General features: G+C 37.8%; 1 protein-coding gene across 1 annotated transcript in view; it reads left to right on the forward strand.

Annotated features, from left to right (window-relative positions):
- Positions 1 to 237: 237 nt before the first annotated feature.
- KLHDC10 (kelch domain containing 10) overlaps positions 238 to 25,879 on the forward strand; it is a 53,675-nt gene continuing 28,033 nt past the window's right edge. The window contains exon 1 of the mRNA XM_065884091.1: positions 238 to 652. Within this exon, the coding sequence (XP_065740163.1) occupies positions 478 to 652 (175 nt within the window). The 5' untranslated portion in view covers positions 238 to 477. The remainder of the gene's footprint in view (positions 653 to 25,879) is intronic.

Below are 25,879 nucleotides of genomic sequence, written 5' to 3' on the forward strand. Positions count from 1 at the left end.
CTCAGCCTGTAAAGCTGGCAGAACACAGTACTGCCTCAAAATATCTGTATTATGTGCGCGTCCCGTTCCTGAATCCTGACACGCCTGGAGTCGCCACTGGGACTCTCTGCAGGCGTGGCCTCTCTCACTCGGCCTTCGATTGGCTCGCCTGATCCCGCAGGAGTCACCACGACGCGGTCTTGCTTAGCGCGGTGGATGCGAGTGATGAGTGGTTGCTTCTGCCTTTCTCTCCCCCCACTTTTTTTTTTAGCCATAGCTATGGTTACCACGTCTCTCCCCGCCTCCCTCCACCTACCAAGAAGACGACTGGCCATTGGTTCTCTGTCACCAAGTCCGTCAGTCATTGGCCGCTGGTGAGACAGGGCGCTCCCCCTTCCCCTGTCTCCCGGGTCTCTTGAGGAGCCCAGGAAGGAGCCTCGGCTAGTGCCGCCGGGCCACGGGCTGCCGCGATCGGATTGCAGCCGTCGTTAGCGGGTCATGTCGGCCGCCCAGGGCTGGGACAGGAACCGTCGGAGGGGAGGAGGCGCCGCAGGCGGTGGTGGCGGCAGCGGCGGAGGTAGCGGGGCCGGCGGGGGCAGTGGGGGCAGCGGGGGTCGGGGGACCGGCCAGCTCAACCGCTTCGTGCAACTCTCCGGGCGGCCGCACCTGCCAGGTGAGTCGTAGGGCACGATCCTGACAGCTCGCGGGCGCGGCGGGAAGGTGATTGCTACCTTTTCTTTTCTCCCTGTCTTTCTTTTCCTTGGGAGGAGGAAAGGCAGGCCCCACGCATAGCAAAGCGACTGGGGCTTAGAGAAAAGGAAAGGTGTCTTTGAGGTCGGGGAGGGAACAGGAACACAGCGGAAAATAAAAAGTATTTTTGCTCTGTTGAAAGGTCTGTGCTGAGAGTTGTGTTTTCTTTTCAAAGGAGAGGCCGCTGTCTCATTGACATTCTCAAATGTTTCGCTTACTCGATTCCCAGTCTCGTCCTCTTCCGCAGTTTGATCTTGTAAAAGAAAGACATTGGCGCCTATCTGTGGGAAATATTTTTAAGGAGAGAAAAGGGAAGAGCATCCCAAAGAGTGATTTTTGTAAAAAAACCCACCTCGAGTGTGTAAGAGTTAGGCATTCTGAAACAAGAAAGGAGGAGGAAGTGGGGTGGGTGGGAGGTGGGTGGGAAACAGAACCAAGAGAATTAGGGAAAACTAGTTGAATTATTAATATTTTGGAAGGTACAGAGACAGAATAGATAGTGTGTATGGATTTTAATGGGAGAAAATGAAGATCAGGAATATACTCAGTGACAAAATTATGCAGTGTCTACCATATGAAAACAGCTGATTGAGAACTGGAAAAATGTACCCAGTGTGATTATTTCACGTTTTTGCCTACGATTTCCTATCCTTGTGTCCTTGTGTTCAAATGACTTGAAAGACAGACAAATCAAATCGATGTGTGTGTGCAGCAAATTTAAAGAACTACATTTGTAAGTGAATATTCAGTATAGTAGAATAAAGGTGTACTGCCCAGAATGTCAGATATTATATCGGGCAAGCTTATTTTTACCATGACGAGAACTATCAAGAATGTGTGTTAATCTTTCACCATGTTTTTTGTGAATAAGATTGAAGTTGATTTTATCAGTGATATATTTGTTTAGCTGATGAGTTTTGAGAATATGAGGGTTTTTGAATTGTGTTTACTACCATGCCTTGTACTTCCAAGTAGTAAAAAATTATTATTTGATTAATTTGAAGATAAAGGGAATTTTGCATATTCAATGAGACAATTGCTTGTGTTTGTGATAAGGTTATTGATGTATGCTAGAAATGCACCATTTATATGTGCCATTAAAATTAACAGTGAAGCAGTTTTAGTCAAATATATAATACACCAAAAGTTGGATTTGAGATGATAGTATCAGACTGGGTATTCTTAAAATTGCGAAATATATGCTCTTTAACATGAAAAAGAAAAAAAGGAGAAATCTTTTTTTCTTACCCCAAATTAATAGCAAAACATTTCATTTTTGTGTATTGACAGGTTAGAAGATAAATCTGTTACCAAAGACTATAACCAGTTTGTCCTCTACTACTGCAATCTTAGGACTTTGATCTTAGATTAATTATACCATAGGCTTCATACAGGCATTCATATGGGCTCGAAGAAACTGGTTGGTGCACTTCCTCACTGCCACCACCTGATGGCAGTGGAGGCCATAATTTCTGAAAAGGGGGTTAGGTGTGGAGCTATCTCTGCATTCTCTTAGCACACAAGGCCAAGAACACCCATTTGTCCAGAGGTAAAGATAAATGTGTTTAAACTGTGAAAATTCATGCAGTGGAACCATCAGCTCTTCTTTTCTGCTTTCTTTTCTCCTTGACTGGCACTTAATTCTTCCTTTCCCAAGTAGGAAGCCTCTGTCTTCTCTTCACTCTCAGAATTAAGAACATCTGATGTTTCAGTATATACTTTGAAATTCTTTCACACCAATTCTTTATTTTTACAAGTATTGCATTTTAAGCCTTACCTCTCCCCTTGATTGAAAGATTTTATTTTGATATGTTTAAAAAGATTTTAGGTGATGGGGAGGGGTAGAAATCTCTAGGCCTGTTTTATGGCTGACCATGGAGGTTAAAAAATAATAAGTTTTTGAGCTAACTTTCTCCCGCCTTTGAATTCTAATCCCATTTTCCATTTTTCATCCTTCTCTAGCAAGATTTTCAGATACTGGGCACTCAGAACCCTTTCTTACTTTTTTGCACATCTACCCTCTCTCTAGCCCCCAAAGAAACAAAACAACAAAATCAAAACAACCTGGTCTTGGAGTGTTCTCTCTTTCAGTGATAGCATCTTTATTCCTGCAGTTATACACACCTGAAACTTGGGCATCCTCCTTAAGGGTTTCCTCTTCCTTGCATTTCAGGTGTAATCAGTCACCAAGTCCTATTTATTTTATTTGTGGCAGTCCATGCTGCCATCATCCCTGATTTAGGTCTCCTGCACCAGCTTTCTAAGCAGTCTTCCTGCTTCTACTCTTGCCCTGCAGTGTGTACAGCACACTAATCTTTTGCAAGCACAAGTCTGTTCTCATCTCAGCTTACAACCCTTTACTAGCTTTTCATCGCTCTTAAGATGAGGCAAAAGTCCTTAACATGGCCCAAAAGCCACCGCATGGTCTGGCCCCTCTCTAGCTCTCCAGATAACCCTACATCATGTTGTCTTGCTCTTTGATCTTTTTCTACCTCCTTAGATCATGCTCCCTTCTGCCACAGTGCCATTGTACTTACTATTCCATCATCCAGCAACCCTCTTACTCCTCCTGTTCTTTTTTTTTTTTTTTTTTTTTTTTGCGGTACGCTGGCCTCTCACTGTTGTGGCCTCTCCCGTTGCAGAGCACAGGCTCTGGATGCGCAGGCTCAGCGGCCATGGCTCACAGGCCCAGCCGCTCCATGGCATGTGGGATCTTCCCGGACCAGGGCATGAACCCGTGTCCCCTGCATCGGCAGGTGGACTCTCAACCACTGTGCCACCAGGGAAGCCCTCTCCTGTTCTTTTTTTAAACTTATTTTCCATTGGATCTCAGCTTGATCACACTGTGTTTTTCAGGGAAGTCTTCTCTGACCTTCTATTTGTTCTTTTCTCCCTATACACACTCATGCTATCATGTGGTTCTCCTTGGGCATATATTACCATTTGTGTGTGATTCCTTGATATGCATGATTTGCTACTCTTTATATATACATATACACATATACATCAAATATATATGTATATATACATGTATACATACACACACATATATATTCTTAAATTCTAAATTAATACATTGGCATTATGTGTAAGCAACTAAGTTCTTGTGAATGTGATTGGTTAGTGTGGTTCAATTCCCTGTAGCCCCATTGACTCTGGACAAATGGATACAATCAATTTCTTAAACATAAAAATAGTGGACTAGACTCTGCATCCACGGTGACAGCACAAATAATGTTTCATGAAACCTTGTTTGAGCAGCTTCTTACTTTTTTTCTGTCTCCTAAAATACAGTAGTGATTATGTGTTTGCCCCATAGGCCAAGAAATTCATAGCTTCTTAGTCCTGGATTTCTCCTAACTCATAATCTCCGTATACACAGTAAAGAACAGGGACAGTGCTCTCTGTAGAATAAGTATGCAGGTATAGAGCTCAGGGGCAAGGAGATCATGGGGACAATGAACCCACATTACTATTGTGATTTAACTGTGTGAATTTGAGTAAATGCCGTGTGTTTCTTGGAGAAACAGTTAAACATTGTTGCTAATGTAGGAACTGGAAAACTGACAAAGAGGAGGAAAAATATAACAATTGGTAAAGCTGGGTAAAAATAATACTGAAAATCTTAACTTAAAAATTTTCAATGTGATATATGTTCATGATATAAGATACAAATGGTACAAATGGTAAAAGGTAGATTTTCCTTCTTCCTTTGACCCAAGCTAATTGGCTTGTGTGTGTGTGTGTGTGTGTGTGTGTGTGTGTGTGAATGAGTGTAGGAGGGGAGAAAAATGGTAACATTTCTTTGTTTGGATGGACATTTAAAACGTTTACAGTCTTGCTAATCCAAAGGATGATACAGTTAATATCCCTTTAGAGTAAATTGCTAGACGTACAATTGCTGGGTCAAAGGATATGTGCTATTTAAATTTTGATAGATATTGTCAAATTGCCCTTCAGAGACGTTGTACCAGTTTGTGTTCCGCTATTGGTGCTGGAGTTCTGGCTTTCCATACCTTTGGTAACGGTGTGGGTTATTAAACTTTTTTTACATTGCCAATTTAAAAGGTATATTTTTCTTCATCTTTTCAATAGGTATAAGAACCATACAGCCATATTTGTTTCCTTTATTTATAACATCTGCTTATCATTCTTATTCATCTGGTTATATTTTTTGTTCATTTTTCTACTGGGATGTTTAATATTGTTTATAGGAGCTCTGTTTTACGGAAATTAGTTGCCTTGGTTATGTGTTGCAGATATTTGTCACAGTTTCATTTAGCTTTTAACCTTGTTTATAGTATATTTTTTCAGCAGAAATTAAAGTTTTTTTGTAGTTGTAATTATTAATCTTTTTTTGGATTTTAGGTTTTTTTGTCATAAGAAAGGCCTTTCCTATTTCAATATTATTTCTAATTAAAATTAAAATTCTTGTGTTTTTCCTGGTAATTTTATAATTTATTTTTAAGTTAAGTTATTCATACAAAATTTAAGTTATGTAAAGTATTCAGGTAGGAATTTACTATTCTTCTAGGTTGCTACCCAGTTATCACAGTATTGAAATATTATCTATAGATGTACTTAGTTCCTACATATAATTTGGCACTCTTACTGGACTTTTTATTGTGTTTCATTGATCAGTTTACCTATTTATACCTAGTGACCCCATTCTTTGATTATAGTCCTCTCTCATTCTACTTTTTGGAGTTTTCCTGAATATTCTTTGCTTGTTCTGTAAAACTTAGAATTAGTTTATCGAGCTCCCCTCCCCCATCTTTTGGTATTTTTATTGATACTGCATTATATTTGTAGACTGATTTAGAGATCATTGACATCTTTTTGAGGTTCAGTCTCCTGTTCAGGAACAGGGTGTACATTCATTTCTTGTTGTTCAAGAGTTCTTTTGTAGCCCTTATAACATTTTAAAGTTTTTTTCATGTAGACCTTTCACATTTCTTTTATGTTTATTCCTGGTGTTTTATCTTTTTTGTTGCTATTGTAAATGGGGTTTCTATTGCTATTATGTCTTTTATCTTGTTGTTTGAATATGGTCATGCTATTAATTTCTGAGTATTAATTTTGTACCTGGCCACCTTTGGAATTCTCATACTATCTGTAATGGTTTCCTAGTTGTTTTTCTAGGGTTTCGCAGCTAAATAATCGTATCATTACCAAGTAAAGATAATTTTATCTCCTCCTTTCCAGCTTTTATACTTATTTCTTTCTTTTGTCAATTGATTTGGCTAGTACTTTCCAAAAATATTAAACAATAAGATAGTAGTGGATCTTTGCCTTATTCCTGACATCAATTCGAGTTTTTTTTTTTTTTTTGCGGTACGCGGGCCTCTCACTGATGTGGCCTCTCCCGTTGCGGAGCACAGGCTCCGGACGCGCAGGCCTAGTGGCCATGGCTCACGGGCCCAGCCGCTCCGCGGCATGTGGGATCTTCCCGGACTGGGGCACGAACCCGTGTCCCCTGCATCAGCAGGCGGACTCTCAACCACTGCACCACCAGGGAAGCCCCAATTCGAGTTTTTTTTTTTAGTGCTTTCCTGTTAAGATTAGACCTGACTTTAGGTTGAAGTACAAATATTATGTTAAAGTAGTCAGCTCTTACCATTTTATTAAGATTTTTTAAAATATGGAAGGAAAATTTAGACTCTGTGGGAATTATGTAATTTTTTTCCTTTGGTTACTATTGTGGTGAATTGTACTAGTAGATTTACTATTACTGGACCATCCTTGCTTTCCTGAATCAATTCACTTTGTTATTGTGTATTATTATTTTAAAATGTGCTGCTGGGTTCTATTTGCTAAACTTTATCTAGAAATTTTGCATCATTCTTCTTAAGCTAAATTGCATTGTAGTTTTCTTTTATGTATTTTATCTTTGTTAGATTATGCCACTTTCATAAAAGTAATTTCAAACTTTTCTTTCTTTTTCTATGCTTTTTTCTTTCCCTGTCCAGTTAAATGGCATTGAAGTTAAAGATTTGGTTGAATTGCCTGTGAAATTACTTGGACCTTGAGTATTTTGGGGGGAGAATTGCTCTTTGACAATTATCTCCTTCTATGATAATTCGACTGCTTATAGTTTATATCTTTGAGAGGAAGATTTGCTAACTTATCCTAGAAAATAATCCGTTTCATCTAAGTTTTCAAAATTATTTGTGTGAAGTGGGCAAGATACTCTTTAACGATTAAAAAAAAAATTTCCTGTGTCTGTGACTACATTATCACTTTACTCATTATCACTTCTTATTTTGTACATGTGAGGCCTTGCCCTTTTTTTGGTTTGTTTTTGTTTAGAACCAGCTCTTGGATTTTTTTTTTTTAATAAATTTATTTATTTATTTACTTTTGGCTGTGTTGGGTCTTCGTTGCTGTGCACGGGCTTTCTCTAGTTGCAGTGAGCGGGGGCTACTGTTGGTTGTGGTGCACGGGCTTCTCATTACAGGGGCTTCTCTTGTTGCGGAGCACCGGCTTTAGGCACGCAGGCTTCAGTAGCTGTGGCTTGCGGGCTCAGTAGTTGTGGCTTGTGGGCTCTAGAGCACAGGTTCAGTAGTAGTGGTGCATGGGCTTAGTTGCTCCATGGCATGTGGGATCTTCCCAGACCAGGGCTCAAACCCGTGTCTCCTGCATTAACAGGTGGATTCTTAACCACTGAGCCACCAGGGAAGCCCACTCTTGGATTTTTAAAAAAATTAGTTCCATTATTTTTCTCTTTTCTTATTTATTTATTTTTTCTTTCATGTTTTAAATCCTTCCTTTAGGTTTCCTTCAGTTTATTTTGTGGTGGTTTTTCTGTATTCTTATGTTAGTTGCTTAATGTTCTTTTCATTCTTTCTAAGTGTTTAAATTATGAGTTTTTTCCTGAATACTACTTGAGTTGTGTCTTGTAGGTTGTAGGCTTCTTGTAGTTATTTTCTAAATATTTTGCAGTTCAATTATTTATTTAATTTCTTTGGCACAATAGTGGTTAATCCTTTTAAACTTTAACATTTCATTCCTGTGGTTTTAGTAGCTTTATTGAGATACACTTCACATACTATACAATTCACCGTTTAAAGTGTTCAATTCAGTGGGTTTCAGTATATTCAGATTTGTGGAATTATTACCACAGTCAATTTTAGAACATTTTCATCACTTCAAGAAGAAGCCCCATGTCCTTTAAGCTGTCACTCCCTTATCCTCCTGTCCCATCCTCTCCTACCCACTATCCCAGATCTAAGCAACCATAGTCTACTGTCTCTGTAGATTTCCTTATTAGGGACTTTTTCATATAAATGGAATCATAGAGTCTTTTGTGACTGCCTTCTTTCACTTTCCATACTATTTTCAAAGTTTATTCATTTGATGCAGGTATCAGTACTTCATTCCTTTTTCTGGTTAAATAATATTCCATTGTATGGATATATACCACATTTTGTTTATCCATTGATGGAAATATAGATTGTTTTTGCTTTTTGTCTATTATGAATAATGCTGCTGTAAACATTTGTGTACAGATCTGTGTGTGGAGGTACGTTTTTGTTTCTCTTAGGTATATACTGAGGTATAGAATTGTTGGGTCATTTAGTAACTCTGTGCTCTATGTTTAATCATTTCAGGGACTGTCAAACTGTTTTCCAAAGTGGCTGGAATTTTACATCCCTACCAGTGGTATAAGAGGGTTCCAGTTTCTTCACATCTTTGTCAACACTTGTTGTTATCTGACTTTTTGATTTCAGTCATCCTAGTGGGAATGAAGTGGCATCCCATTGTAGTTTTTGATTTGCATTTCCTTGATGTCTAATGATGTCAAGCACTTTTTCTTTTTCTTTCCTTTCCTTTCCTGCTTTCTTCCTTTCTTTCTGTTTTTTTTTTTTTGAGGTATGGTTGACATTGAGTATCTTTTCATGTGCTTGTTGACTAATTGTATGTCTTTGGAGAAATGTCTATTAGATCCTTTGCTCAATTTTTAATTGGATTATTTGTCTTTATTATTGAATTGTAAGAGCTCTTTGTATATTTTAGGTACGAGTCCCTTATCAGGTATATGATTTGCAAATATTTTTCCTGTTCTGTGGTTGTCTTTTCCTGTTCTGTGGTTGTCTTTTCACTTTCTTTTTTTTTTTTTTTTTGCGATACGTGGGCCTCTCACTGCTGTGGCCTCTCCCATTGTGGAGCGCAGGCTCAGCGGCCATGGCTCACGGGCCCAGCCGCTGCCGCGGCATGTGGGATCTTCCCGGACCGGGGCACGAACCCATGTCCCCTGCATCGGCAGGCGGACTCCCAACCACTGCGCCACCAGGGAAGCCCCTCTTTTCACTTTCTTAATTGTGTTCTTTGAAGCATGAAAGTTTTAAATTTTGATGAAGTCCAATTTATCTTATTTTTTTTCTTTTGTTGCTCTTGCTTTTGGTGTCATATCTAAGAATCCTTTGCCAAATCCAAGGTCATGAAGAACTCACCCCTTTGTTTTTTTCTAAGAGTTTTATAGTTTTGCTCTAACACTTATGTTTTGATTCATTTTGAGTTAGTTTTTATGTTTGATTTGTGGTAAAGGTTATCTTAACTGACTGTCCTGTTGTGCCAGCACCATTGTTGAAAAGACTGTTCTTTCCCCCATTGAATGGTCTTGGCATTCTTGTTGAAAATCAGTTGACTTTAAACATGTGTAAGTTTATTTCTGGATTCTTGATTCCATTAATCTATAATATCTGTCCATGTGCCAGTACCACACTGCTTCTGTTACTGTTGCTTTGGAACAAGTTTTGAAACAGAAAATGTGAGTTCTCCTACTTTATTCTTTTTGTTTTTTTAATATTTATTTTTTATTTGGTTGCACCGGGTCTTAGTTGCAGCTCGCTGGCTCCTTAGTTGTGGCTCCAGGGCTCCTTAGTTGTGGCATGTGAATTCTTAGTTGCAGCATGCATGTGGGATCTAGTTCCCTGACCAGGGATTGAGCCCCAGCCCCCTGCATTGGGAGCACAGAGTCTTATCCATTGCGCCACCAGGGAAGTCACTCTCCTACTTTATTCTTTTTCAGGTTTGTTTTGGCTATTTTGGGTCCCTTGCAATTCCATATAAATTTGAGAATCACCTTGTCAATTTGTATGAAGAACTCAGCTGGCGTTCTCATAGGGATTGTGTTCAATCTGTACATCAGTTTGGAGATACCACCATCTTAATAATGTTAAGTCCTCTAATCCCTGAACATGGGATGTTTTCCCATTTATTTGGATCTTCTTTAATTCTTTCAACAATGTTTTATGGTTTTCAGAGTTTGTTTATATCTTTTTTTGGGGGGGTGAAAACAGTATTTAAAGAAAAATTTTTATTGGAGTATAGTTGTTTTACAATGTTGTGTTAGTTTCTACTGTACAGCAAAGAGAATTGGCTATACTTATACATATATCCCCTCTTTTTTGGATTTCCTTCCCATTTAGGTTATATCTTGCTTGCCTTTCTCAGTCCTGTTGTCCAGGTCCTTTACTGTGTTTTCAACAGTATTTGTACTCTTTTGTGCTACTTACAATGAAGATTTCATTTCTGCATTGGTTTTATTTTTTTCCTTCCATTTCTTTTCTGCTCTCTGCCTGCTAATATTTCATCTTTCTCTATTATCTATCTTCCTCAAGTTAGAATCACTTAAGTCTTTTCTTCTCCTGAAGTATCATTAATTTTGGTAAAGCTTATTGTCTTCCACCTCCTACCACCACCACTATAAAAGGAATACAAGCTCTCATAGCAGCACTATTTACAATACCCAAGATAAGGAAACAACCCAAGTGTCCATCAACAGATGAATGGATAAAGAAGTTGTGGCTTATATATACAATGGATTACTACTCAGCCATAAAAAAGAATGAAATTTGGCCATTTGCAGCAACATGCGATGGACCTGGAGGGCACTGTGCTAGGTGAAATAAGTCAGACAGAGAAAGGCAAATACTGTATGATATCACTTATATGTGGAATCTAAAAAAACACCTCAAACTAGTGAATAAAGCAAAAGAAGCAGACACAGATACAGAGAACAAACTAGTGGGTACCAGTGGGGAGAAGTAAGTGGGGAAGGGCAATATAGGGGTAGGAGATTAAGAAACTATTAGGTAGAAAATAAGCTACAAGGATATATAGTACAACATGGGGAATATAGCAAATGTTTTATAATAATTATAAATGGATTATAATCTTTAAAAATTGTGAGTCACTATATTGTACATCTGTAAAATATATAATATTGTATATCAACTATACTTTGATTAAAAAAAGGAATACAAGCTCATTATTAAAATTTGGAAAATATTGAAAACTTGAAACAAGGGGAAAATTATCTATAGTAATTCCACATAAAGACAACTGTGTCAACATTTTGATATTTTGCTTTCCTTTTAGTTCTTTATCAGTGAATTGTGTTTTATTTAATACAATATAAATAAGTACATATTACTAGTAGCAACTTGGGATTCTCCTAAAGCTGTTCTGTATTTAAATGTTTTACTCATAAACACTTATTTATGTTTTCTGTTATTTTATCAAGTAGAATCTGTTTCTTCTCAATTTATCATATTAATAACCTTTTAGGCTTTTTTCTAGTTGATGTGCTATTTTACTTCTTTTCTTCACAGCCAAGCTTTCAGAAAGAACAGACTCTCTTGTTTAATTTCTTTTTTTCCTCTTCAGTCTATTGCAGTCTCACTTCTACCTGCATCATTCTACTCAAGTGGTCTTGGTAAGGTAATAACTTCCTAACTGACAAATCCATTAGTATCTCTTAGTCTTCATCCTACCCAGTTTCTCTAGATTTTGATTTTGACTACCTCCTGTACTAAAGCCTGGGAATACATAACTAGACACGTCTGTATTTCTAAAGAGCTCTTAGTTACTAAAGAGCTCTTAGTTATCCTTTTTATTGCTTGAATTTCTCATTAGTTTTTCTTTATCTGTCCCTTAGTATTGACATCCAAGAGTATATGTTAGTTTGTTTGTTTCCCTCCTTATTCTTACGTTTTCCCCTGGGTGACATCATTACTATCCTGACAACATCCAAATCTGTCTCCAATCCAGACCTCTTTTCCTGGCCTGTTTGCTATTGCCACCCAAGTGACTGATGAGTGCCTTAAATTCAGCATGTCTGAAAACAATTTCATTATCTTTCCTGCCAAACCTGTTCTTCCCTTTATGCTCCTTATTCTAATTTAATGGCTACCTCATCAATTTAGTGAATCAAGCCAGAAATCTGAGAATCACATTAGATTCCTTTCTTTTGTTCACTCCTTATCCAATTGGTCATAAAGTCGTGTCAATTTTTCCTCTTTACTCTAACTTTTCTGTCTGTCCTCTTCTACCTCTCCAGCCTCGCCATTTATGTCTTTCATTTTATATTTCAGCTATAGATCTATTTGCCGTTAGTTGCCATAAATTCTTGGAAGAAGTTAGGTTGGGAGAGATTTTATTTTGAGTTGCAGTTTCCTGCAGTACCACACTGTGTCATGATTCTGCACATAACGGTTTTTCTTCCTAGATTGCCATTCTCCTACTGTCTTCTAAGACCTACCCAAGTATACTTTATACAGCTTTTTTTCTATTCTCTCTTTTAATACAAATAAGTTACTTGTACTGAGTAGTTACTGTGTGTCTGCCTCTGTTCAAGGTGTTTTGCAGGTATTAATTTATTTAATTCTCATAACTTTATGAGGTAATTAACTTTCTCATCCCCTTCTGTGATGAGGAACTGAGGCTTAGAGAGAAGCTACACAACTTGCACAAAGTTTATACAGCTAATAAATGTCAGAGTTAGGATTCAGACCCAGTCTGTTGGACTTCACAGTCCATGCTATTGTGCCTCTTCTTTGTGTCACCACCTTCCTTTCTATATACAAAAGATTACAGTAATTATACTGAATTGCAAGTATTTGTTTTCACACTTATCTGCTTACTAACAATGGGCTTCTTAAAGACAAAAATAATGTCTTATTCTCTGTCACCTTCCGCAGAGACTAGAACACTGCCTCACTTATAGCAGACTTTTACTAAATGTTTATTGAATGAGTTAGTAATTGTCAATGTCTATAGTTATTCATGCAAAAGAATTGAGTTTTGATTATTTTACATTACATTACATAAGTCTAATATACTTTTTTAATCTAGAAATTTAGCACATACAATTTTTGTGTAGTTTTTCCAAATACTTTCTTTCCAAGTACAATTTTATGTTTAGTATTATCAGAATAGTTGTTGCATCCTTCCATCTGTGCCTTGATTCCATCCCTTCCTGCCTTTTCAGAAAATTTACATTTTTGTCACTTATCTGTGTCTTCAACTTCATTCTCTCCATCAAATCATCCCTATAGCATTTGAGCTTTCTCAAGCTTTATATCTCTGGTCTCTCCCTTTTCTTTCATAACCAAGTTCGTGAAAGCATTGACTGAGAGTTGCTGTCTTCATTGCCATATCTCCCCATTGTCTTTGAAGTAGCTCTTGCTAAAGTCACAAATGACTTATATGTTGTCAAATAAAGTGGTTGATTTTCAGTCTCCATCTTACCTGATCTCTTTTCATTTTGAAACGTCCTTTTTCCTTGGCTTCCTTGGCATCAGGTCTGGTTTTCTTTTTACGTGTCTGGCCTCTCATACTTAGTCTTCTTTGTTGATCCTTTTTCTTTTACCAGACCTTTAAGTTGTTGGAGTTCTCAAGTCTTGGTCCCTTGCCTCTGCCCTTCTTTTTTCAACTTATTTTAGGTATTCTCTTCCAAATCCATGGTTTTCATTTTTTCATTCATATGCTAATAAGTAGGGTCACTTTGTAACTTCTGCCCGGATCTCTCTTGAGGGCCAAATACTTGCTTTCTCCATGTCTGCACTTATATGGCTTTTACCCCTCAATTTTATCATGTCTAAAACTGAATTTGTGACCTTTCTTTATTCTAAGAAGGGGAGCTATTGGACAGTTTTAAGCAGGGGAGTATGTGATGTGATTTACATTTTTTAAAGCTCTCTCTGATTGCCGGGTGGAGAATGGATTGTGGGAATTGGTAAAAGTGAAGCATCAAGGCCCTTTAGAAAAGTATTGCAGTAGTCTCCTAAAAAGATGATGGTGGTTTGGAGTAGGGTACAGTGGTATAGGTGGTGAGAAGTCATTGAGTATGAGATATATTTTGAAAGTAGCATTAACAGGATTTACTGTGAAATATGAAGGAAAGAGAGGAATCAGGATGACTCCAAAGTTTTTGTCTTGAGCAACTTGATGGATGATGGTGTCATTAAATGTGATGGAGCAGACTGAGAGAAGCAGGATTGTGAGGGGTCAATTGAGAGTTCTGTTTTGGCTGTGTTAAGCTTGAGATGCCTGTTTGACCTCCAAGTAGAGGATATAGGGAGGCAGTCTTCATATATAAATCAAACTCAAGGGAGAGGTGGAGGCTCAGGATATAAAGTTTGGAATTCTTAGCATACAGATGGTATTTAAAGTCACTGAATTAGGTGAGATCACCAAGAAAGATTAAATAGAAATAGCGGCAGAAGACTATAACTCTTGAAGGTGAGAAGGAAAGGAGAAGCAAGTGAGGAAGGTCAGTAAAATAGGAGGAAAAGCAGGGATGCTTGGTTTCACAAAGGCCAAGAGAAGAAATTGTTCCAAGGAGGGAGAGCTCACCTTGTCAGATGTGCCTGAGAACTTGAGTAAAATAAGGTTTTAAAATGGTGGACTCTGTACTGCCATTACTGCAGTACTGTAGTTATCATTGTCGGTATAGTAGGCTTTTGTGGGGTGGCCTAGAGACTTACTAACTATATGTAACATGGGAAACCATATTCAGAATTTCAGATCACAAACTGACATAAAAATTTAGAATTTTGAAATGCAGCCTAGTTTTTAATAGCGTGTATACTTTTTAAGGTTCATTTTGTTTATTCTCCCTGAGCTATTTTTTTTTTTTTTTTTTTTTTTTTTTTTTTTTTCCATATGCGGGCCTCTCACTGCCGTGGCCTCTCCCGCTGCGGAGCACAGGCTCCGGACACACAGGCTCAGCGGCCATGGCCCACAGGCCCAGCCGCTCCGCGGCATGTGAGATCCTCCCGGACCAGGGCACGAACCCGCGTCCCCTGCATCGGCAGGCGGACTCCCAACCACTGCGCCACCAGGGAAGCCCTGAGCTATTTTTAAGACCATCTTTTTTAAAAAAAGCCTTTAGTGTCTTTGAACCCCCAGATCATTAGACTGTTACCAGAATCTATACTGGGCAAACTTGTAGAACACATAAAATTATGTTCACTTAAATATGTAAATATGATTTCTTACTATTGAACTCAACCTTCCCTGCCTGTCATTGTTTTTTCATTAATATTTTTTTAACTAAAAAACACTGCATACACATGATAAAATCAAATTGTATACAAGGGAGACAAAAATCTCTTTTCTCCCTAGATCCTTGATTCTCTAGTCTCTCCCCAGAGGTATCATCTGTTAGTTTCTGGTGTATCTTGCCAGAATTAGAATTTGCATATACATGCATATAGGTGTATGTTGACTTTATTTTTAAACGAATTAGAGTAGAACATAAAGTATTCTTTCTGCACCTGCCCTTTTTTCCTCTTTTTTTTCTTTTTACTGAAAATATATTCTGGGGACTGTTCTATATTAGCACATTTAGATTGATCTGCTTCTTCTTAATGGCTGAAAGTATTGCATTGTATGGATGTACACTAATTTAACAGCCACACAAATTAAAAAAAAATTTATTGGTGTATAGTTGATTCACAATGATGTGTTAGTTTCAGGTGTACAGCAAGGTGCCAGCCACACAATTGATAGATATTTAAATTGTCTGTGGTCTTTTACTCTTTAAAAGCATTGTGCAATGCATAGTGATAAATATTGCCAACTTACCCTTTAGTATCTATGTTTTCTGGGTTTTTTTTTTGCAGTACGCGGGCCTCTCACTGTTGTGGCCTCTCCCGTTGTGGAGCACAGGCTCCAGACGCGCAGGCTCAGTGGCCATGGCTCACGGGCCTAGCCGCTCTACAGCATGTGGGATCTTTCCGGACCGGGGCATGAACCTGTGTCCCCTGCATTGGCAGGCGGACTCTCAACCATTGCGCCACTGGGGAAGCCCATAGTATCTGTGTTTTTAAAATTTTCTTTAAGTTACAGAATTAAAAAACTCACACTTATAGTTTATCTCTTTATGTTACTCAGCTTTCCCATCCAGCTAGTCTTTAAGTCCTTGTGCTTTATCCCCAAATAATATTCTTAGCTAAGCACTTTTATAAACATTTATTCATAACCTAATGAGGAGTAGGTAATGTTATCGTCCCTTTTTCATAGAGAAAGAAGCTGAGACCCAGAGGATAAGCTGTTGTCCAAGGCCATATAGCTAGCAAGGGACAGAGCCAGGATTTGGATACAGGATTTGGATACAGCAGGATGGTTCCAAAGTCCATGCTTTTAACCACTGTGCCGTCCTCGTCTCTGTTGCCTGTCTTTCCCAGTTCTGCTGTAGTTCAGGCCTTCACTGCCTCAAATAGGACTATATTAATACAGGTATCCCCTGCTTTTACAAAGTTTGGTTTATGCCACTTCATTTCTTTCTTTCTTTTTTTTTTTTTTTTTGTTGGTACGCGGGCTTCTCACTGTTGTGGCCTCTCCCGTTGCGGACACATCTGGACGTGCAGGCTCAGTGGCCATGGCTCACAGGCCCAGCCACTCTGCCGCATGTGGGATCTTCCCGGACCGGGGCACGAACCCACGTCCCCTGCATTGGCAGGTGGACTCTCAACCACTGCACCACCAGGGAAGCCCACGCCACTTCATTTTTAAGAGAGTATCTGTTTTCACTAACTGAAAGAAATCTGAAGAGGATTTTCACTTTTATATAAAAAAGGTGAAAAGCAAAACTTGGTTCAGCGTTTGTTTTGCAGCTAGCTGTTATAGAGGCAGGGTGCACCCCAAGCAGCATGAGTGGCCTCGCCAAGCTCCTTCCCTGGGAACTGTACTCATCATCTCAGCATCGAGCCGTATAGCTTTGCACTGTGTCTGCGGGCATCTGTGCTTTTTCAGGGTTTATTTTGTTTATCGGTTAGCACAAAGGTAATTAAGGTAATTGCTTCTGTGCATTACACCATTTCGACTTAGGAAATGTTTCATTAGGAACACTCTACTTTAGGATAACAGGGGAAACCTGTAATGTTTTTGTCATTCTCAGTCTTCCTATTTCATTCTATATACGGAAACAAGATTAATCTCCCCAAAGCATAACTATTATTGCTTCCAAGATCAGAATCCTTAGTGGCTTCCTGTTGCATTTAGAATTCAGCTCAATCTAATACTCTTCCTTTTTATATATGCTATACTGTCAGTGAATTTGCTCCAAGCTTGATCATTGAGTTTGTCTGTAAGACTAGATAGTGAAATTAGAAGTAATTAAGCCAAAAAAAAAAAAATGAGGTAGATAGTCATTGGAGTTGAAAGGTACTTTTTGAAAAAGTTGTTTCCCTTTTTACCCACAGTAGTTCTTGCTATATGGTTTCATCAGCAAACTGTCAACTCAGTTAATTTGAATCAGATGTGTAATTGATCAAACCAAAGCCAACCGCAGATATCTGGGTGTCACATAAAATAAATTCCTTAAAACACACAAACACACAAACTTGATGCAGGAATATGAATTTTATAATGTGAACTGTGTACCTTAGAAAGAGGTAATGTATTTAGCTTTAATAACGTGCATATACAAAAGAAAACACTGAGAAAACCATTCAGGGAGAGAAATAACTTCTTAAAGCTACATCAAAATCTTTTCAATTATGATTTTAAGTCCAAAACTGATCTGTGCACTTATAGAAAAAATGCTTCAATGTAAATGTTCTTGTGAAATTTTTGTTTCTGAGTAAAAATAGTTGTTATTTCCAGGGGCTTCCCTGGTGGTGCAGTGGTTGAGAGTCCGCCTGCCAATACAGGGGACATGGGTTTGTGCCCCGGTCTGGGAAGATCCCACATGCTGCGGAGCAGCTAGGCCCTTGAGCCATGGCCGCTGAGCCTGTGCGTCCAGAGCCTGTGCTCCGCAACGGGAGAGGCCACAACAGTGAGAGGCCCGTGTACCACAAAAAAAAAAAAAAAAAAGAATAGCTGTTATTTCTGAATATAATGCTTCATGCAAATGTCTTACTAGAAATCATGTGTACTTTGGCTGTATTCATATCTGGCATCTTTTAGTTTTGCATTTAAGATGTTCTTATTGGCTCCTCTGCTTTTTACATAACAGGATTATTTTCAGTTTCTCAGGATAGCTTGTTTCTAAATATTAGACTTTTAAAAACAGTTCTTAAAAATATCTGGTATTAAAATTTTGTTATTTAGTGAATGTTTTGTTGCTTTTTGCCAGATTTAGTCCAACACAAGTTCTCATTGCCTTTGGTCAAGTCTAGGTATTTTTTTAGGAAGACACTGCAGTTGCCAACAGAAAATGGCTACCTGAGAGAAGGGAAAGTGAGTTCATATAGAACAGCTGTGTCTTCACTTTCAAAACTGATCACTTTTCTAGTCTTAATCAAGGAACAGAATGCATAGTAAAAGTAATAAATGACATTTCTGGATACATTCATTTAACTATTAGAATTTATGGATTTCCTTCTCTTTAGTTTCTCAGTTTCACTTGCAGAAAGAGCGTGGACTCTGTACCTCTAAAGAGCTACCCATCTTTGGTGCTCCTTGAAGGAGGGAGGTTGCAAAATTTTAGATCAGTAGGCTTTGCCAAAATGTATTGATTTAAAAATCTATTTTTCATATTTAATCTCCTACATCTATACTCACCCAGTATATAGTCTTTTTTTTTTCTCTGTCTCTCAGGGATGTTTTTGGGGAGAGAGGTTATTCTCTGGAAACTCAAGTTATAGAGTACAAGAAATCCAGGAACAAGAAAAGATCAAATAATGTAGTCTGGCTCTTTGAGTGAATTATTACTATAAATTTTTATTTCAGTATAATTAAGATTCAAATACATAGTTGTTAGTAAAGAAACTGATTGGGTTATTTTCTAGGGTTGTAGGATATATTCTATACGCTTTTTTTGTTTGCTTTTTAATGAAGTTCTGCTTGAGATAAAAAGGAAGGAGGCAATATTGAATTAAGAAAAACAGATCCTTTGGCTGTGGTTTACATTTCAAGACAGGCACACGTTAACACAACATTGTGAATCAACTATACTTCAATTAAAAAATAAAGAAGACAGGCACATCGACACAGGTAACATAGAGCGCAAATGCAGACTTTTTCTTTTAATCTTAAATGTGGAAAACAACCTCTAAGGAGTAAAAAAAAAAGTTTTAAGATTGACTTTTTATTTTTCCCTTTTCCCCTCTTCTAAAATTCCTTAGAATCATAAAATTGAAAAAGACATTGGAAGTCATCTTGCCTTATCTTCTACCCAGTGTGGGAATCCTTTCCACAATACCTCTAATCTTTTTTTTTTAACCTCTATTTTAAAGAGGTCTACTTATTTTGACCTCTTAAATTAATGGGCTGCCTATTTGTGGAGAGAGCTGTCAGATTATTTGTTGGCTCTAATTGTTGCCTTAAATTCAGCTGCAACTTTATGAGTTTCTCCCAGTTGTGTCTTCTGGTAGAATATGGAAAAGGTTATTCCTTCTTCCATTTAACTACCCTTTGAAAACAATTATAACATTGTGGGTTAAATTCTTTTAATTTTTTAACTTGGAGTCCCTCAATTCACAAGTCTGTGAATAGTCTTCAGAGGATTATATCATATGTAAAATTGTGAGCATATATGTGCATTTTTCTGGGAAGAGAGCCAATAATTCTTATTAGTCTCAATAGAACCCAATTCCCTACCAAAGTTAATATACCAGACCTACTGGGATGGACCTGGTAATCTGCTTTTTTTGTTTTTGTTTTTATTTTTATATTTTTTAATAAGCTTGCAACGAGCCATCTAGTCAGCATCTCAGGAACCATTGCACTGGGTAAGTTCTAAGATTCTTAGAGCATTTTTGATTCCACTGAAAATTGTAGAATTTTTAGAGCTTTAGAGACCATCTAGTATACATATAGTTTGTGGTGTGTTTATAGTTAATTCTTCTTATCAAAAGATGAAACTGGTCCCAAAGGGTGGGGTTTTTATTTAAAACTTTATTTCAAAGTCTTGGCAGCCATTCATAAACATTAGGAATGTGATGGCGCTATTTTAAGTCAGGAGTATTCCTAGAATTTTTGTTTGTTAGTCCCGATTTAATATTTTAATCTAACATAGGTTTATGAATTATAATACTTTTTGATTAATTTTTAATCTGTAAAATTTTTAGCCTCTTTTGTTTTTACTATTTCTAAGGAAGGATAGTATAACTTAGAATTCAGTCATTTATGAACAGTGGTTTCAGTATCACATCTGCCTTTTGGAACAGTTTGAGCCTGATACAACTCCTCCTGTGCTCTCTCCCTCCCCCAAAGACAAAACTACTCACCCTACAAGGCTGTTTTTTCAGTAAAGTCATACTTTAATAACTAATGATATAAACCAAAATGACAAAGAATATCTTAAGATTTGAAGATGTCTCTCAGTGTGCTGTGATTACTTCATTTTTTTTTTTTTACTTCATTTTTATAGGAGGAAAGAAGTCTGTGATAGGCTATGACTTACTATGGTTTTTATTCCTTTTTTTAAAAAATATTTATTTATTTATTTGGTTGCACCAGGTCTTAGTTGTGGCTTACGGGCTCCTTAGTTGTGGCACATGGGCTCCTTAGTTGAGGCTTGTCAGCTCCTTAGCTGCAGCTCGCCAGCTCCTTAGTCGTGGCACACAGGCTCCTTAGTTGTAGCATGCAAACTCTTAGTTGTGGCATGCATGTGGGATCTAGTTCCCTGACCAGGGATCGAACCCAGGGCCCCTGCATTGGGAGCGTGGAGTCCTATCCACTGTGCCACCAGGGAAGTCCCTGGTTTTTATTCTTAATTAAGTGGCAGTATAATGATACTGTTGGCTCTTTGTATTCGCGGGTTCCGTATTCATGGATTCAGCCAACCTCGGATCAAAAATATTTGGGGAAAATAAAAGTTCCAAATAGCAAAAATTGAATTTGCTGCACTCCAGCAGCTATTTACAGATCATTTACATTGTATTTACAACTACTTACATAGCATTTACATTGTATTAGGTATTATAAGTAATCTAGAGAGGATTTAAAGTATACTGGAGAATGTGCGAGTAGGTTGTGTGGAAACACTTAGCTATGTTATAGAAGAAGGGACTTGAGCATCCTAGGATTTTGGTATCCTTGGGGGTCCTGGAACCAATCCCCAGTGGATACCAAGGGATGACTGTATAATGGAGAATAATACCAGAATCCTGGGAGAGGAGAGCAACTTCTTTAGGGAGTTGGGAGAATGTACCTTTGGTTGAGAATTACTGCCATAGCATTCATTCATTTAATAAGTATTTATCAAGTGCCTCGGTCAGACATACTTTTTCAGGTGCCAAATTGAATTGTGACTATGAGCATTATTGTGAGTGGTTAAGAGTGATTTGGATCCAAACTGCATGGGTTTGAATCCCAGAGTTTTTACTTGCTTACTTAGCAAAGTGACCTTGGTCAAATTACTTAATCTCTCTATGTCTTAGTTTTCTAATCTGTAAATTGGGGATCATAATTTTATCTAAGAGTTGTGGTGAGGATTTAATTGAGTTCTTGGAACAGTATTTTTATTAAGGAATGCAGCTGTTTTCACACACATAAACATACATATATATAATGCCATGACTAATTAAGCCATAACACAGTACAATATTGTACTGTAATTCATATTTTGGTTTGTATTAATTTATACACCACTTTGTTTCAAAAAGGATTTGAGACAGAACCGAAGCCTCCTGAGGAATACTCTATACACGAGCAGCACAGAAGAACTAAGATATGGGTTCAGATCTTATTTTGAAAGGCAAAGGCAGAAATTTAAAATGAGTGTATATAAGTGCTAGGAATAGATACTCAATAAATGTTATTTCTCTTATGTTTAAAAGAAAGTCATTCACTTAACAAGTTGGTCCCTGCCAGCCCAAAGTGTGCCATGGTGCATGTAGACATAGTTCTGTGAGTACAGTGGGCAGCAAAGTGCAGGCTGGATTTTAGTCCCAGTTTAGCCACTTGGCATGGAGCTCTCGTGCAGTAAGCAGTCTGCACAACTGTGCAGTGATTCTGAATACAGTGTTAATTTGCTTCTCTTCTGAAATTCTTTTGAAATTCTGAATTGTATAATGCAGTAGGACCATATCACCTAAACCAGAATTCTTAGATCATGTTCTCTATCAATAGTTCTAATTGTTAAAATATTCATAATTGTTTCAGATATATCATTTTGAATGCAATCTGCCCCATATCAACATAGGTTTTTTTCCTCTGCATTTTGGTTTTTATTTATTTAATTTTTCATACTTTTTACTTTGAGGTATTGTAGATTTATAATGCAATTGTAAGAAATAATACAGAGAGATTCATACACCCTTCATCCAGTTTCCCAGATGCTATCTTGTTACTACTGCACAGTGACACAACCAGGAAATTGACATTAATACCATCAACTTACTTTACTCAGATTTCATTAGTTTTACATGCATTAATTTGTGTGTGTGTCTGTGCATGTGTTTGTATTGAGTTCTGTGTAATTTTATCACATGTATAGATTTGCATGGCCCCCTAGACAAGATATGGAACAGACCCATTTACAAGGGCCCCTCATGTGCCCTTGTTTAGGCATAGCCACCTCCCCCTGGCAAGCCCCTGGGAACCACTAATCTGTTCTCCGTCTCTATAATTTTGTGATTTCAATAATGTTATATAAGTGGAATCATGTAACCTTTTGACATTGGCTTTCTTTATTCAGCATAATTCCCTTGAGAGCCATTCAAGTTATTGCCCCCATCAATTGTTAGTTCATTGATAACTGAGTAGTCTGCCATGGTGTGGATGAACTACTGTTCATTTACCCATTCTGATTCATTGGAAGGTTGTTGCCAGGTTTTGGCTATTATGAATGAACTTTCTATGAACATTTATTTATTTATTTATCTTTTTAAAAAAAATTTATTTTTGGGTGTGTTGTGTCTTCGTTGCTGCGCGTGGTCTTTCTCTAGTTGCGGTGAGCGGGGGCTACTCTTTGTTGCGGTGCGTAGGCTTCTCATTGCTGTGGCTTCTCTTGTTGTGGAGCACGGGCTCTAGAGCGCGGGCTCAGTAGTTGTGGTGCACGGGCTTAGGTGCTCTGCGGCATGTGGGATCTTCCTGGACCAGGGCTCGAACCTGTGTCCCCTGCATCGGCAGGTGATTCTTAACCACTGCGCCACCAGGGAAGTCCCTCTATGAACATTTACGTACAAGGTTTTGTGTAAGCATAAATTTCTTTTTTCCCCCAGTTGGCTTGGTGTTGAATTTTATCAAATGCTTTTTCTGCATTTATTGAGATGATTGCATAGTTTTTCTCTTTATTCTGTTTTTGTGGTGAATTATACTGATTTTTGAACGTTATAACAGCCTCACAATTTTGGAACAAATTTCACTTGGCCATGATGTATTATTCTTTTTATGTAACTTTGATAATATTTTGTTTAGAATTTCTGTGCCTATGTTTATAAAGGATGTTGACCTGTAATGATCTTTAATGTCTTTATCAGACTTTGATATCAGGGTTCTACTAGTTTCATAAATGAGTTTCTCTATTCTCTGAAAGAATTTGTGTCTTCTTTAAATGTTTGGAGTGAAGCCATCTTAAATTTTTTACATAATACTTAAATTTATATTTTCTATCAGTATCTGTATTAATCACTTTCTATATCTTTCTTCTGAACAAGACAAGGACTTTACCATTCACCTGGTTTCCCTTCTCCAGCCCTTGTTCTTACCCTCATAATTACTCCTTTCGGTATCACTGAGATTACGGTTTTGAATGTTAGTAAGCTTTTGTGTTTTGTTTTGTTTTCCAGTCAGCACTTATTTAAACTTACTTTACTGATTTCTCTGCTTACTCTTTTCTTATACCTTGATTATTATTCTTGGATTATTTTTTTAAATTCCAGGTGTATATCTTTGAGTAATTCGTTCACTAGAACTCTGAGGGAAGCAAAAATTTTGTGTCCTTGTACATTCAAAAATGTCTTGGGAATTCCCTGGCCATCCACTGATTAGGACTCTGCACTTCCACTGCCGGGGGCACAGATTTGATCCCTGGTCGGGGAACTAAGATCCTGCAAGCCATGTAGCAGAGCCAAAAAAAAAAAGTCTTAATTTCACTCCCACAATTGACTGAGAGTTTGAGTAGATACAGAATTCTAGGTTTTAAAGTATATCTAGTTGTCCCAGGGCCATCTGTTGAAAAGACTATGCTTTCCCCGTTGAGTAGTCTTGTCACCCTTGTCAAAAATCAATTGACCAAAAAAAAAAAAAAAAAATCAATTGACCATAAGTCTATTCTATGGGGTATATGTATATGTATAGCTGATTCACTTTGTTATAAAGCAGAAGCTAACACACCATTGTAAAGCAATTACACTCCAATAAAGATGTTAAAAAAAATCAATTGACCATAGATACATGGGTTTACTTGTAGACCCTTCAATTTCTGTCCCATTAATATACATGTCTATCCTTATGCCAGGACTACAGTTTTGAATACTATATCTTTTTAGTAAGTTTTAACACCAGGAAATGTGAGTCTTCCAATTTAGTTCTTTTTCAAGATTGTTTTGGTTTTCTGGTTTCCTTGTGTTTCTGTATGAAGTTTCAGATTAGCTTGTCCGTTTCTACAAAAAAGGCAGGTGGCATTTTGATAGTTGTTGCTCAATCCCCTTTTATATCTTAACTTCTTAAAATGCTTCCCACCTCTTTTTCCTTCTATACCATATTCTGATGCATTTCTTGGCTCCATTTTTTAGATTACTAATTTAATTTGTTCTTTATTTTTTTCAGACCTTAACTAGTTTTTTTATTTAAATGATCAAAATTTAACTTCTAAGAGTTCCAATTTATTTCTTTTAAAATAAATGTATTATCATCTTGCATATCTCAGGACAGTAATTGTACCTAATCTAAGGTTTTATTCTATTTAATTTGTCAACTGTCTTTCTTTGGGTACGAGTTCTGCTTGTCACATTAATAACTTTTTCATGTTTGAGTCTTGGTTTTGTGCTCATTCACCTTTATTTGAGAGCCCTTGTTAGCCTTCCTGTGAGTGTTACATATGTTTATTGCAGCAGGTCTCCACTGACTGTGGGTAGAGATGGAATGTGCAATGAGATAGAGCGTACCAATTGCCAGACTTCTTTAGTGTCTGTCCCCTCTTTTTCCTGGGATTTAATATCCACCCAGGGCTGTGTCCTGTCTTTCTGATCCAAGGGTTTATACTCATTGTTCCTACCTGGGGAGTGACACCTTTCTTGTTTGATGCCACTGTTCCCATCTAGGAGCAAATTATGTACCTCTGTTCTATAATGCTTGAACCAAAATGGTAAATGGTGGGAGAGGTTGACCTGCTTTGTAACTTCCATGCTACCCCCTGTAAATTCCATAAATTATTTCTGTTCTTTCTGCTGTCTTCCACCTCTGGGCTTAGTTTACTCTGAGGGCTGTTCAGATCACTTGCAGTAGCCCTCTACTCTGGGTGTATAGCACTGTGGTTTCCTTCTTTAAGCTGATTCTGTCAGCCTTACATCTTTCAGTGATTGACTAAGACCATATCTTGCTTTCTTTTGATTATAGTTTTTTTGGGGTGTTTTTTTTTTTTGCGGTACGCGGGCCTCTCACTATTGTGGCCTGTCCCGTTGCGGAGCACAGGCTCTGGACGTGCAGGCTCAGCGGCCATGGCTCACGGGACCAGCCGCTCCGCGGCATGTAGGATCTTCCTGATCCGGGGCACGAACCCGCGTCCCCTGCATCGGCAGGCGGACTCTCAACCACTGCGCCACCAGGGAAGCCTTAGGTGTTTTTTTTTTAAACGGCTTTTGTGTTACTTGTGGGGCTTTGGGGAGAGGGGAGCTTGCTTGCAGTGTGCTCAGCCTACCATCTTGACTGTCAATGACTATGTCATATTTATAGTGAAATAAATAAAAAGGAAAAATTGAAAAGCTAGCAAAAAATAAAATATTGATGAAATGATTGAAAAAATTAT

Source organism: Phocoena phocoena, chromosome 9 (assembly GCF_963924675.1).
Source record: "Phocoena phocoena chromosome 9, mPhoPho1.1, whole genome shotgun sequence".
NCBI classification, from domain to species: domain Eukaryota; kingdom Metazoa; phylum Chordata; class Mammalia; order Artiodactyla; family Phocoenidae; genus Phocoena; species Phocoena phocoena.